The sequence below is a fragment of the Epinephelus lanceolatus genome, chromosome 21 (genome assembly GCF_041903045.1).
Source record: "Epinephelus lanceolatus isolate andai-2023 chromosome 21, ASM4190304v1, whole genome shotgun sequence".
Classification (NCBI taxonomy): Eukaryota; Metazoa; Chordata; class Actinopteri; order Perciformes; family Serranidae; genus Epinephelus; species Epinephelus lanceolatus.
Genome location: NC_135754.1, coordinates 39,718,441 through 39,733,894, shown reverse-complemented (window position 1 = coordinate 39,733,894; position 15,454 = coordinate 39,718,441). Strand labels below are relative to the sequence as shown.

At 40.2% G+C, this 15,454-nt stretch overlaps 1 protein-coding gene across 7 annotated transcripts in view; it reads left to right on the top strand.

Moving 5' to 3' along the window:
• jakmip3 (Janus kinase and microtubule interacting protein 3) overlaps nt 1-5,754 on the top strand; it is a 53,495-nt gene extending 47,741 nt beyond the window's left edge. For 4 of the 7 annotated variants that reach the window (XM_078163227.1, XM_078163224.1, XM_078163226.1 and 1 more), the window contains 8 exons: nt 173-232; nt 1,327-1,392; nt 1,581-1,649; nt 2,934-3,011; nt 4,075-4,308; nt 4,466-4,531; nt 4,695-4,754; nt 5,400-5,752. In XM_078163227.1, coding sequence (XP_078019353.1) covers nt 173-232; nt 1,327-1,392; nt 1,581-1,649; nt 2,934-3,011; nt 4,075-4,308; nt 4,466-4,531; nt 4,695-4,745 — 624 coding nt within the window. In that variant the 3' untranslated portion in view covers nt 4,746-4,754; nt 5,400-5,752. Of the gene's footprint in view, nt 1-172; nt 233-1,326; nt 1,393-1,580; nt 1,650-2,933; nt 3,012-4,074; nt 4,309-4,465; nt 4,532-4,694; nt 4,755-5,399 lie in introns of all 7 variants that reach the window. The other 3 variants (XM_078163225.1, XM_078163223.1, XM_078163228.1) reach the window with 2 other exon arrangements.
• The last annotated feature ends 9,700 nt before the right edge of the window (nt 5,755-15,454 follow it).

Sequence of the window (15,454 nt, the reverse complement as noted above, 5' to 3'; positions counted from 1 at the left end):
TGTTAGTCCCCACTCTCTCTGTCTCCCCATTTCACTCTCTGTCCTGTCAATAAAGGCAAAAAGCCCATAAAAATAATCTTTAAAAAAAAAAAACAACTCACCTGTAAACTCACCTGAGTGACTCAGAGTACTGATGAGTTGTCCTAACAGGTGTCTCCTTGTCGTCCTTCAGGACATTGTGATCAGTGAACTGATGAAGAAGTTGGACATTCTGGGAGATAACGCCGTAAGTGTATGTTGAATTTATTTTGTATGTGTTCTATTTGAACTCTGTTCTTTATCATGAGAACCAACAGATCTCGGATTGTCCTGTTTGTTTGGACCTAACCCTGCAGCAGCTTCTCTGTCATATTAAACATATGGTTTGAATCTGTCCCTGCTGTTCCACTGATGTTTGACTCAGCTCATGGAAACATGTTGACATGTATGTTAGTTACCACCAGAGGTCAGAGGTCAGAGATTGAGTCATCAGAATAACATGACACACGTGATTCATCAGAACAACATGACACACCTGTGACTCATCAGAATAACATGACACACCTGTGTGATGAGAACCAGGCTAAAAAATAATCACACACTGTTAATCAGCTCCTAAAATGAAACATCTCAGTCAGACAGATGTTGTCAGTCATTAACTCCTCTTTACTTTAAATACAGAGGCGTTTCATCATCATCATCATCATCATCACAATAAACAGCAAAAAATACTCTGCACTAATGTCACATACAGTTTGGTGGTACCTACAAGGTTAGTTAAGTCTCATCCAATGGGGAATTTTTGGAGATTGTTTTCAGTGTTATCAGATCACAGAGTCTCGTTTATGTCCCACTGACATGTCACTGTCTCACAGACACCTGCGTCTTTCACATGAATGTGCTCGTGGCTGATATGAAAACCCAGAGCTGACTGAACTGGTTGAAATCAGCTGTGTAGTAACTGGTTATCAGACGGACGATGTGATGGGTTAGTCAGACAGATAACCAGAAGGTATTCTGGGTAAGATGAACATGGTACAGACCTCTGGACGGTGATGGAAACATGTTGACCTGTTGTTGATATGCTGTTAATGTGTTGTTGACATGTTTGTTAGTTTATCATCAGGACCCTCTGATGTTGTCTTATCACTTACACATGGTGGACAGATTTGACTCAGTCATTGTTATTGACATGTTGTTAAAGTGTTGTTGATGTGCTGTGGTTATGTTTTTTACCATGTTGTCGACAGGTGGTTTACACATTGTTGACATGTTTTTGACATGTTGTTGATGTGTTGTTGACATGTTTTTTTTTTAACATTTTGTTGTTTACCTGTGTGCCTGCAGAATCTGTCCAATGAGGAGCAGGTGGTGGTGATCCACGCCCGGACTGTTCTTACTCTGGCTGAAAAGGTAACACTTACCTGAACACTGTCCACCAACTGTCCTCCAACTTACCTGACCTTTGACCCTGTTTATACATACTGTCTGTCCCCTGATGGGAAATCAGTGATGTCACTTCCTGACACACTTTCTAACAGTTTCCCCTTTTTGTTCATCTGTCTGTCTCTGCCTGTCTGTCCACATCTGTCTCTGGTCAGTGGTTGGAGTCCATTGAAGTGACGAAGTCGGCTCTGCAGCAGAAGATGTTGGACATCGAGAGTGAGAAGGTAAAAACTTTACAGTGACCTGATTCTTCTTCTCCGGAGCCTTTGTGCTCCACTGTCTCTCAGATTAACTCATATCACAGCGGTGCCTGGACAGCGTGACGTGTGTGGTTGTGCTGCTGCCGTGGTCCTGCCAGATGCCTCCTGCTGCTGCTGCCATCATTAGTCATTAGTCATACTTCTACTGTTATTATACACATATGACTACTGTCACACATGTATACTGTCAGATATTAATACATACTTTCAACATATTGTACCACAGTAGCCAGAACTATAATTATAATATTATTACTTTCATTAATGTTGTTGTAAGCTACTGTCATTACCTGCATCTCTCTCTCTCTCTGTCTCTCTCTCTTTTTCTCTTTCTGTCTCATTGTGTCATACGGATTACTGTTGTGATTTGTGATATTACATTGTGATTTGTGATATTGGGCTTTATAAATAAAATTGAATTGAAATTGAATTCATTTCTTCAACATGTCAAACACTTAAATCACTAAAATCAGTTAGTGTTCAGTAACAAGATGTCGTCTTCACTATTCGTCAGATCAGTATCATTAGTATCGTCAGTATCTACTATTCTGTTTTAAGTTTTCTTTGATGACGTCTTCATCAGAAAGTGACCAGATCAACTGATAAGTGACACTGCAGTTTATGGTCACCATCTTAACCCTGAACCCACGAGGACTAAGCAGAAGGAGCTCAGTTAGGACAGTGTTCAGCAGCCCAAATATAGTATTTTAGATTTGTCTTCAGTGAGTTGGAGGAAGTGTCTTTGACATCAGTAGTTGATGTCCCTGAGACATTTTTATAAAGACCTCAGTCTGTCTGTCCTGGTTTCATAGACACACAGAGTTGAGTGTCTTCAGTCTAACAGTGAAGAGAGATTTCATGCTCAGACGAATTGTGTAAATATACAGAACAGAAGAGAACCTAGGACAAAACCCTGAGGTACTCCGTTCTGCATCATGCCAGCAGATGATGATAAGTTTCTCAGAGAAACTGTAAACTGTCTGAGAGACAGGAGCTGAACCATCAGAGAGCAGGGGGACCGTCAGACGTCAGATTGACATTCTGTGATTGACTGTATCAAAAACAGAACTTCAGTTTGTTTAACGATGTTGTTCTGCACATGTTCAACCATGCTGATGTGAATCGTTTATTTGGGTTCAAAGTTTCCGTGTCACATGAATCTGTTGCCAGTGGAGGAAGACAGAGAGTTGCTAGTTTGATTCCCAGTAAGTGTCACAGTGACCTCTGACCTCTGTGTGTTATCTGTAGGATCTGTTCAGTAAACAGAAGGGTTACCTGGACGAAGAGTTGGACTACAGGAAGCAGTCGATGGACCAGGCTCATAAGGTCAGTGTGAACAGCTGCAACAACCACAGCACAACAAATCAGCCAACGTACAATCGTGAACAACAACAGTCTGAGGGGTTTGTTTTTAGAAATGTCGCTGAAGCACCAAAGTTATATGAAGGACCTGCGCAGGTTCAGGGTTTAGCTGATCCTACAGAGTCCAGCGGCAGGTTCAGGGTGTAGCTGATCCAGCAGACAGTCTGACGTCGGGATCAGACTTCCTCATGTTTCCGTCCTCCTGTCTTTAATTACTGCTGTGACTTCGTCTGAAGACTCATTGATCCAACCAAAGTTTGTCATGTTTCATTTTTTCACCACATCTGTGACATCATTTCTTTCTCGCTCATTTTGACACAGTTCTCTGATCAAACACCATCATAAACAAACAGGAGCTCGCCAGGAGTCACTAATGTGTCCGTCATTTATGTGAAAACATAAAAGTAAAAATAGAATTAGTGACGAGATACGACTCTTGACTTCCTTTACGACATGGTTTCCTGACGGAAGATGAAATACAGTAAGCGTAAAGTCTCAGTCAGATTCACATGTTTCCACCGTCTCACAGAAGCTATGATTTTTTTAATGTGTTGGATTTGAAACAACACACAGTTGACTGCAGGGCTACAGGGTTTACCACCGGAGCTACAGGGTTTACCACCAGGGCTACAGGGTTTACCACCGGGGCTACAGGGTTTACCACCAGGGCTACAGGGTTTACCACCGGGGCTACAGGGTTTACCACCGGGGCTACAGGGTTTACCACCGGGGCCACAGGATTAATCTTGATCTTGAATTAATCTTGGTCTTGCATTTATATTGATTTTGAGTTTATATTGATCATGAATTAATCTTGATCTTGAGTTTGTATTAATCTTGAGTTAATCTTGATCTGGAGTTTTCATTGATCTTGAGTTAATCTTGATCTTGAGTTGATAGTGACCTTGAGTTAATAGTGACCCTGAGTTTATATTGATATTGAGTTAATATTGATCTTGACTTAATCTTGACCTTTATGATCAGATAAAATATTTTATTATTTTAAAACGTGCTGTCGTTGACTCAGAGGATCCTGGAGCTGGAGGCCATGTTGTTTGAGGCTCTGCAGCACGAGGAGGAGTCCAAAATGGAGGGATTAAAGATGGAGGAGGGTCGTCTGTCTGAAACACTGACGGAGACAGAGAGGGAGGGGCTTAGGAGAGCAATGGACCAATGGAAACGAACTTTGATGTGCGAGCTGAGAGAAAGAGATGCACAGATCCTCCGAGAGAGGATGGAACTGCTGCAGCTCACACAACAGGTAAACATATAAACAACATGTAAATATATAAACAACAGGTAAACATGTAAACAACAAGTAATTATGTAAACAACAGGTAAAAATTTAACCAAGAAACAGTAAATGTATCTTATGTTTGTTGTGTTGTTGACATGATGTTTGTTTGTTTATCTGACAGAGGAACAAGGAGCTGGAGGAGTGTATAGAAGCACAGAAGCGACAGATCAAAGAGCTGGAAGAAAAGGTAGAGACCGGTAGAAACACAGTGAAGTCTGGTTCTGGAGGGAGACGTTGTTTTACTGTCAGAGTTCAGCAGGTCTTGACACATGTTCACTGTAACAGATGAAGTCTGTAAACAATCTGTCACTATAAACTGACACTTCATTATCTTCTTCTTTTTCTTTCAGTTTCTATTTCTGTTTCTATTCTTCTCGTTGGCCTTTATTCTCTGGTCCTAACAGCAGCCGGTGAGTCACACCACAACATGGTTACTGTTGAACAACACACGTAACTGCAGGCCAGAGAGTCTGCGCCAGGTGAACAGGGTTTATCCAAGGTGTACAGGGTTTATCCCAGGTGAACAGGGTTTATCCCAGGTGAACAGGGTTTATCCAAGGTGTACAGAGTTTATCCCAGGTGTACAGGGTTTATCCCAGGTGTTCAGGGTTTATCCTAGGTGTACAGGGTTTATCCCAGGTGTACAGGGTTTATCCCAGGTGTTCAGGGTTTATCCTAGGTGTACAGGGTTTATCCCAGGTGTACAGGGTTTATCCCAGGTGAACAGGGTTTATCCAAGGTGTACAGAGTTTATCCCAGGTGTACAGGGTTTATCCCAGGTGTTCAGGGTTTATCCTAGGTGTACAGGGTTTATCCCAGGTGTTCAGGGTTTATCCTAGGTGTACAGGGTTTATCCCAGGTGTACAGGGCTTATCCCAGGTGTTCAGGGTTTATCCTAGGTGTACAGGGTTTACCCCAGGTGTACAGAGTTTACCCTCGATGTACAGGGTTAAACCCAGGTATGCAGTCTTAAGGCCCGGGTACATGTGACTGTCATTGTATTTAAGCTCTACACATCAGATTCAAAGGTGTTAACATGTCAGTCTCTGTTTTAGTGTCTGCAGGCCTCCAGAGTCCAGCAGCTGAACAGTCAGCAGGCTCGGCTCAGTCCAGATCAAACTAAACGACAAGAGGATTCAGAAGGATTCAGGGTTTTGAATCAGCAATGTACTGAGTGAGGCATGTTGGCTTCACTGCCACAATGACCTGCCTCTGGCTGCTGTCAGCCAATCAGAGCAGAGCCCATCTGTCAGCTGACTCCAGACCTACACCATCACACCTCACTGACGAAGACAAGGATGGTTTCCACGACAACTGTTGTGTTTCAGACAAGTAAAAACCACAACCAGCAACATGCTAACGAGCTTCCAGTTAGCTACTGTTTACCAGGAAGTTTTGGTTGAGACCCCCGACGTACAGCCGACAAACATATTCTGGCCTTGGGAGGCAGCTGGAACAAAGTGGTGCTGGACTTCATTCACTGTTAGCTAGGCTAGCTCTCCATACAGTGTTAGCTCAGCTAGCCCTACTTCATATAGTGTTAGCTCAGCTAGCTGGACGTCATACAGTGTTAGCTCAGCTAGCTGGACTTCATTCAGTGTTAGCTCAGCTAGCTCTCCTTCATACAGTGTTAGCTCAGCTAGCTCTCTTTTATACAGTGTTAGCTAAGCTAGCTCTCCTTCATACAGTGTTAGCTCAGCTAGCTCTCCTTCATACAGTGTTAGCTCAGCTAGCTCTTCATTCAGTGTTAGCTCAGCTAGCTCTCCTTCATACAGTGTTAGCTAAGCTAGCTCTCCTTCATTCAGTGTTAGCTCAGCTAGCTGGACGGCATACAGTGTTACAGTTGACTGACCAGTTACTGAGGTTTCAGCATCAGACACAAAGCTCGATTGATCACAACAGACATTCAGTAAAGTGGTTGCTAAGTTACCTTGATGAGTTCACATTATAGAATCACAGTAGAAAACATTATGAACGGTTGTTCTCACCTGTCCTGACATCAGTTCAGTTGAAGTGAACTTTGTTCTGATTGGCTGTCCCCCATGAGGACTGGAGTTCAGCTCATAGATCTAAGGTTACAGTGTGTAACCTTCATGTAGTGTCAGCCCACCTGAATCATCCAGGGACCAAAAACTGATGAAGGCGACTCTACTTCACGACGTCAGGACGTGTGCTGGAGGTCCGAGCTGCAACCACAAATACAATAACAACTGAAGTGAATTAAGATTTGATCTGAGGAAACACAGGTTGAAGTTTGAGAGATGAAAGAAATATTTGATTTAATAATAAACCTGATGCAGTTAAATGACATCCCCAGATTTATGGTGATGATGTCACAGGTTAATGATGGAGGAAAGTACAACGTCAGTTCTGCATAGACCCGACTGAATATAATGGAGGATCACACACATACATACAGTACAGGCCAAAAGTTTGGACACACCTTCTCATTCAATGCGTTTTCTTTATTTTCATGACTATTTACATTGTAGATTCTCACTGAAGGCATCAAAACTATGAATGAACACGTGGAGTTATGTACTTAACAAAAAAAGGTGAAATAACTGAAAACATGTTTTATATTCTAGTTTCTTCAAAATAGCCACCCTTTGCTCTGATTACTGCTTTGCACACTCTTGGCATTCTCTCCATGAGCTTCAAGAGGTAGTCACCTTAAATGGTTTCGACTTCACAGGTGTGCCTTATCAGGGTTAATTAGTGGAATTTCTTGCTTTATCAATGGGGTTGGGACCATCAGTTGTGTTGTGCAGAAGTCAGGTTAATACACAGCCGACAGCCCTATTGGACAACTGTTAAAATTCATATTATGGCAAGAACCAATCAGCTAACTAAAGAAAAACGAGTGGCCATCATTACTTTAAGAAATGAAGGTCAGTCAGTCTGGAAAATTGCAAAAACTTTAAATGTGTCCCCAAGTGGAGTCGCAAAAACCAAGCGCTACAACCAAACTGGCACACATGAGGACCGACCGAGGAAAGGAAGACCAAGAGTCACCTCTGCTTCTGAGGATAAGTTCATCCGAGTCACCAGCCTCAGAAATGGCAAGTTAACAGCAGCTCAGATCAGAGACCAGATGAATGCCACACAGAGTTCTAGCAGCAGACCCATCTCTAGAACAACTGTTAAGAGGAGACTGCGCCAATCATGCCTTCATGGTCAAATAGCTGCTAGGAAACCACTGCTAAGGAGAGGCAACAAGCAGAAGAGATTTGTTTGGGCCAAGAAACACAAGGAATGGACATTAGACCAGTGGAAATCTGTGCTTTGGTCTGATGAGTCCAAATTTGAGATCTTTGGTTCCAACCGCCGTGTCTTTGTGAGACGCAGAAAAGGTGAACGGATGGATTCCACATGCCTGGTTCCCACTGTGAAGCATGGAGGAGGAGGTGTGATGGTGTGGGGGTGTTTTGCTGGTGACACTGTTGGGGATTTATTCAAAATTGAAGGCACACTGAACCAGCATGGCTACCACAGCATCCTGCAGCGACATGCCATCCCATCCGGTTTGCGTTTAGTTGGACGATCATTTATTTTTCAACAGGACAATGACCCCAAACACACCTCCAGGCTGTGTAAGGGCTATTTGACCAAGAAGGAGAGTGATGGAGTGCTGCGGCAGATGAGCTGGCCTCCACAGTCACCGGACCTGAACCCAATCCAGATGGTTTGGGGTGAGCTGGACCGCAGAGTGAAGGCAAAGGGGCCAACAAGTGCTAAACACCTCTGGGAACTCCTTCAAGACTGTTGGAAAACCATTTCAGGTGACTACCTCTTGAAGCTCATGGAGAGAATGCCAAGAGTGTGCAAAGCAGTAATCAGAGCAAAGGGTGGCTATTTTGAAGAAACTAGAATATAAAACATGTTTTCAGTTATTTCACCTTTTTTTGTTAAGTACATAACTCCACATGTGTTCATTCATAGTTTTGATGCCTTCAGTGAGAATCTACAATGTAAATAGTCATGAAAATAAAGAAAACGCATTGAATGAGAAGGTGTGTCCAAACTTTTGGCCTGTACTATATATATATATATATATATATATATATATATGTGTATGTGTATATATATATACACATTTATTTACATGCATATATATGTGTGTGTGTGTGTGTGTGTGTGTGATGATTTCACGCTGCTGGTGGAGATAAATAAATAAATAATTATCATGTCTGATATCAAACTATCTGATAAAATTAAACAGAAGTTTAAAAATAAAAATTGAGCTAAATAAAAGGAGAAAAAGGAAATGTTTAAATACAAAGTTTAATTATAAACAACAACTTCATATTTTGCAGTTTGGTTCATTTTCAGATTATATTCATGTTTCTTTTTTCCATCACAGTTAAATTTTCCTCTGAAGCTTTCACTGTGTTTCAGGACTTTTATTTTGTTGTTCCTGAGCTGAACTCTGACTGATCATCATCAGAGTCAACAGAACATTTATTTATTTACCATTAAAAATGTGAATGATCTTATGGGAGTGTTTAACTGAGGCAGGTTCAGAACTGAATCGATCTGTTCTGGTTTTAAAACCTGGACCCTGCTGTTGTACTTTTATTATTCCAGATGATATTTTTCTATCTCTGCTGTGAGTCTGAGCTCAGTGAACATCTGACGAGTCGGCGCTTTGATGTGATGACAGATTAAAATGGTGGAAACGAGACTGAAGACGAAACTGTGTATGAGTTTTTTTTCTCCTTCAGATTCTGATTGTTTTTATCATTTGATCCATTATTTCTTTTTAATTTCAGGAGTCTCAATCAATCAATCAATCAATCCATTTTATTTATAAAGCCCAATATCACAAATCACAATTTGCCTCACAGGGCTTTACAGCATACGACATCCCTCTGTCCTTAGGACCCTCACAGCTGATCAGGAAAAACTCCCCAAAAAACCCTTTAACGGGGGAAAAATGGTAGAAACCTCAGGAAGAGCAACTGAGGAGGGATCCCTCTTCCAGGACGGACAGACGTGCAATAGATGTCGTACAGAACAGATCAGCATAATAAATTAACAGTAATCCGCATGACACAATGAGACAGAGAGAGAGACAGAAAGAGAGAGATGACATGCAGTATGGCTGAGTTAGCAAGATGCAGTAACAGAACATGAGAGAGAGAGAGAGAGAGAGAGAGGGGGAGAGAGAGGGAGCCCGGTGTATTATAGGGGGGTCCTCCGGCAGACTAGGCCTAAGTCAGCCTAACTAGGGGCTGGTACAGGGCAAGCCTGAGCCAGCCCTAACTATAAGCTTTATCAAAGAGGAAAGTCTTAAGTCTAGTCTTAAATGTGGAGACGGTGTCTGCCTCCCGGACCATAACAGGAAGATGATTCCACAGGAGAGGAGCCTGATAGCTGAAGGCTCTGGCTCCTGATCTACTTTTGGAGACTTTAGGGACCACGAGTAACCCTGCGTTCTCAGAGCGCAGTGTTCTGGTGGGATAATATGGCACTATGAGCTCTCTAAGATATGATGGAGCTTGACCATTTAGAGCTTTATAAGTTAACAGTAGGATTTTAAATTCAATTCTGGATTTTACAGGGAGCCAGTGCAGAGAAGCTAAAACAGGAGAAATATGATCTTGTTTCTTAGTTCCTGTTAGTACACGTGCTGCTGCATTCTGAATTAGCTGGAGAGTTTTTAAGGACTTACTAGAGCTACCTGATAATAGAGAGTTACAGTAATCCAGACTAGACTTAAGACTTTCCTCTTTGATAAAGCTTATAGTTAGGGCTGGCTCAGGCTTGCCCTGTACCAGTCCCTAGTTAGGCTGATTTAGGCTTAGTCTGACGGAGGACCCCCCTATAATACACCGCGCACCTTCTCTCCTTCTCTCCCTCTCTCTCCCCCTCTCTCTCTCTCTCTCTCTCTCTCTCTCGTATTCTATTACTGCATCTTGCTAACTCGGCCATTCTGGATGTCACTAACTCGGCTTCTTCTCCGGAGCCTTTGTGCTCCACTGTCTCTCAGATTAACTCATATCACAGCGGTGCCTGGACAGCGTGACGTGTGTGGTTGTGCTGCTGCCGTGGTCCTGCCAGATGCCTCCTGCTGCTGCTGCCATCATTAGTCATTAGTCATACTTCTACTGTTATTATACACATATGACTATTGTCACACATGTATACTGCCAGATATTAATACATACTTTCAACATATTGTACCACAGTAGCCAGAACTATAACTATAAAATTATTACTTTCATTAATGTTGCTGTAAGCTACTGTCATTACCTGCATCTCTCTCTCTGTCTCTCTCTCTCTCTCTGTCTCTCTCTGTCTCATTGTGTCATACGGATTACTGTTAATTTATTATGCTGATCTGTTCTGTACGACATCTATTGCACGTCTGTCCATCCTGGAAGAGGGATCCCTCCTCAGTTGCTCTTCCTGAGGTTTCTACCGTTTTTTTTCCCCGTTAAAGGGTTTTTTGGGGAGTTTTTCCTGATCAGCTGTGAGGGTCATAAGGACAGAGGGATGTCGTATGCTGTAAAGCCCTGTGAGGCAAATTGTGATTTGTGATATTGGGCTTTATAAATAAAATTGATTCATTGATTGAAACCAACAACGATCCTTCAACTCTGAGATCACGTCTGATGGGCCGATCCTCTTCATCCTGTTCTTGATCGATTGATCCGCTCATCATTTATCTGTATCAGCAGGTGTACCTAATAAAGTGACCACTGAGTCACATCCCTACACTGTATCATGTATGTGCTGTATGTACTGTGTGTGGTTAACCCAGTTACTTCCTGTCAGACTCTGTCAGACAGGAAGTGACTGATCAGTTTAAAACACGAGAGCTTCATGTTCACATGACGATACACACTTCATTACGGTCCACTGAGTGTGTGACTGTGTGAGTGTGTGTGTGTGTGTGTGTGTGTGTGTGAGATAAAGTGAATGTGACAGGCAAAGAAATCCAGTTCAGAGCTGCAGAGCATCAGCAGTAATGAGCACTGACCTGTGTGTATGTGTGTGTGTGTGTGTGTGTGTGTGTGTGTGTGTGTGTGTTACAGTGTGTGTGTTGTGTCTATAAAGTCAGACAGTTAAAGAGCCGACAGGACCCTGAGTCTCTTTGTGTTTATTGGACCTGAAATATTCAGAGCACTCGCTGTGATGTCACGTGATGATGTCAGAGTGAACACCAGGATGATCTTGCGTCAATAATCAATAACAGCTGACAGCTAATCAATCAACAGTTGAGATGTCTGTCAGGCTCCTGCAGTACCAGTCGATAAGACGTCTGTGGACACAAAGACTGAAGGACAGGTGACAACTACGACTCCCAGGGTGCATTTTAATCAGTCAATCAATCAATTGATCAGTCAGTCACAGATCTCCATGGTGTTTCCTCTCTGCAGTGACCCTTCAGCCCCTCAGTTCTTTGGAGGAACCTGGAGAAGGTGTTGTTACAGTTTCTGTGAAACAGGCTTAAAGGTGTGTTTCCTCTCGTCTGGTGGGCATGTCAAAGGTCAAAGGTGTTAGCCAATCAGCAGCGATGGGTTATAAACTAAATTCAGGTGGATCCTTAATTATTCTTCATCCAGTTCTTGTTTTTCTTCACAGATGTCTTGGTGAAAATAAAGTTCCTTAGGACAGAAACGACTGAAGGCCACCGTGTTAAAATGCAGGGCGCCTAGAGAACCACTACAGAACCATTAGAGAACCATTACAGAGCCATTGCACAACCAAGAGAACCATTAGAGAACAATTACAAAACCATTACCGAACCATTAGAGAACCATTACAGATTAATTAGAGAACCATTACTGAACCCTTTCCAACAGGAAGCAGCTTGGACACGTGGGTTGTTCAGACTTGTTGTTCTGTGTCTCTGAAGCTCAAACGGTTTAAAGTGTTTCTAAATGAAGGAAGCAAAGAGTTCTTGCAGCTCAGTGGAACCCAGGTTCTCATGGTCCCTCCCCTCCCCCATGGCCTCCTTTTCCTGCTCCTCCTCCTCTGGTCTCCTCATTTATTGCCTGAGATCTCCGGCCCACCCTCCTCCTCCTCCTCTTCTTCCTCGTCTCGTCTCGTCTCGTCTCAGATGTGTCCAGGATGTCTGAGAGGAGGTGTTCTCAGCAGGAGGACGACTGCTCCTCCCTCCTGTCCCGGCTGGGCTCGGACTCTCCTCGCCCTCGGATGAAGTATGGCGGGATGTTCTGCAGCGTCGAAGGAGCCTTCGAGAACAAAACCCTCAACTTTGAGTCATTCAGTCCGCAGATGCAGCGACACCGCGCCGCTCGAACCCGAACCAACAGCCATGAAGGAGGAGGAGGAGGAGGAGGAGGAGGACAGACTGTGGTGTTTCCCTCAGGACACGCCCGAGAAATCTACGGCAAGAGAGAGGTTAAAGAAGACTTTTGATTTTCAGATTGTTTTTCTCTGTTTAATCAATAAATAATCAGATAAAGTCGGTTCATATTCAAATCATTTAAAACAAATATTAAATATTTGAAAATGTAATTTTATAGATTTTGAGCTGAAACTTTGATGAAATTCTGATTTCAGATTTTAAAATAATGAATTGAACGTTTCCTCGTCAGAGTTCACAGACACAGCGCCGAGAAACAAAATCCAGATAATATCTTCACACACCTCAGTTAAAATATCAACTCCAGTGAAATATATACAGATACAATATACTTAAATATATATAGAAATATAAACTTAAATATAGACAGAAATATATACTTAAATATAGTCAGATACTATATATTTAAATATGTACAAATGCTATATAAACAGATACTATATACTTAAATATATACAGAAATATATACTTAAATATATACAGAAATATAAACTTAAATATAGACTGATACTATATACTTAAATATATACAGAAATATATACTTAAATATAAACAGATACTATACACTTAAATATATACAAATACGACATACGTAAATATAAACATACTATATACTTATATACAGAAATATATACTTAAATATAAACAGATACTATATACTTAAATACAGACATATATACTTAAATATAAACAGATACTATATACTTAAATATATAGAGAAATAATATAGTAATAATAATAATAATAATAATAATAAACTTTATTTATATAGCACCTTTCATACAGGGAGGTGTAGCTCAAAGTGCTTTACAACAAAATAAAAACAGACAAATACAATTTAAAAAAAAAAAGACAAGTGCAAATCCTGCACAATGAAACCAAGAACAATATAATATATAAAAGACAGCAGAATGTATGGAAGCAGATAAAAAATGCGTAGGATGGGGATAAAAACCAGGGAATAGTGACAGTTAGTTGAAAGCAATGTTGAATAAATAAGCTTTCAATTGTCGTTTGAAAATTTTCACAGAGCTTGTATCTCTTATATGCTTGGGTAGTGAGTTCCATAATTTTGGTGCATAGTTAAAAAAGGCTGAGCTGCCAATTTTCTTATTAGAGTAGTTTGTATTTAAAAAGCTGGCAGCAGAGGATCTAAGAGGCAGTGAAGGATTATAAAACGACAAAGAATTAGTAATGTAGGCTGGTCCCAACCCATTAAGAGCCTTAAAAACAAGTAAAAGCACTTTAAAATCAATCCTAAAAGATACTGGAAGCCAGTGAAGGTTAACTAAAACTGGTGTAATATGCTCTCTCTTTCTTGTTCTAGTTAACATCCTGGCAGCAGAGTTCTGAATTAATTGTAATTTGTCAATGGATTGCTTTGGAAGACCGGTGAAGAGAGCATTACAGTAGTCAAGTCTGCTTGAAATTAATGCACGTACCAGTTTTTTTGGCATCTTATTGGGATAGGAATGGTCGCACCTTTGAATTATTTCATACGTGGAAAAAAAGCTGTTTTGGTCACCTTCTTTATGTGAGATTTAAAATTTAGGTCTGAGTCAAGGATAACACCCAGGCTCGTGACTTCAGATTTAACCTGCACAGCCAAACTGCCAAGTTTGGAAAGAATTATCTCCCGTTTTGCTTGGGGACCAACTAATAAGATTTCTGTTTTGTCACCATTTAATTTAAGAAAATTTGCATCCACTTGTCTACTGCAGCCAATCCAGATGTTAGATGACAGATGGATTGGTCATCACTTGGGTCTAGTGAAATATATAGTTGGGTGTCATCTGCATAGCTCTGGAAATTGAGGTTATGTTCTCTGATGACGTCACCTAATGGAAGGATTTACAGTGAAAAAAGCAGAGGACCAAGGCAGCTACCCTGAGCAACACCAAACGGTAATTCATGTATTGATACATGTGTATTGTACATAATTGATACATGATCTCCCATAGTAACAAAAAACTTTCTTCCCGTTAAATATGAGCGGAACCAATTTAAAACACACCCAGAGAGGCCAGCCCAGTTCTCAAGTCAGTCAATAAGAATATATACTTAAATATATACAGATACTAAATACTTAAATATATACTTTAATATAAACAGATACTAAATACTTACATATATACTTAAATACATACAGATACTAAATAGTTACATATATACTTAAATATATACAGATACTAAATACTTACATATATACTTAAATATATACAGATATTAAATACTTACATACATACAGAAATATATACTTAAATATATACAGATACTTTATACTTAAATATATACAGATACTAAATACTTACATATATACAAAAATATATACAGATACTATATACTTACATATATACAGAAATATATACTTAAATATAAACAGATACTAAATACTTACATATATACAAAAATATATACCGATACTATATACTTAAATATATACAGATACTAAATACTTACATACATACAGAAATATATACTTAAATATATACAGATACTAAATACTTACATATATACAAAAATATATACAGATACTATATACTATAATATATACAGAAATATATACTTAAATATATACAGATACTAAATACTTACATATATACAAAAATATATACAGAAATATATACTTAAATATAAACAGATACTAAATACTTACATATATACTTAAATATAGACAGATACTATATACTTAAATATATACTTAAGTATATACAGATACTATATACTTAAATATAGACAGAAATATATACTTAAGTATATACAGATACTATATAC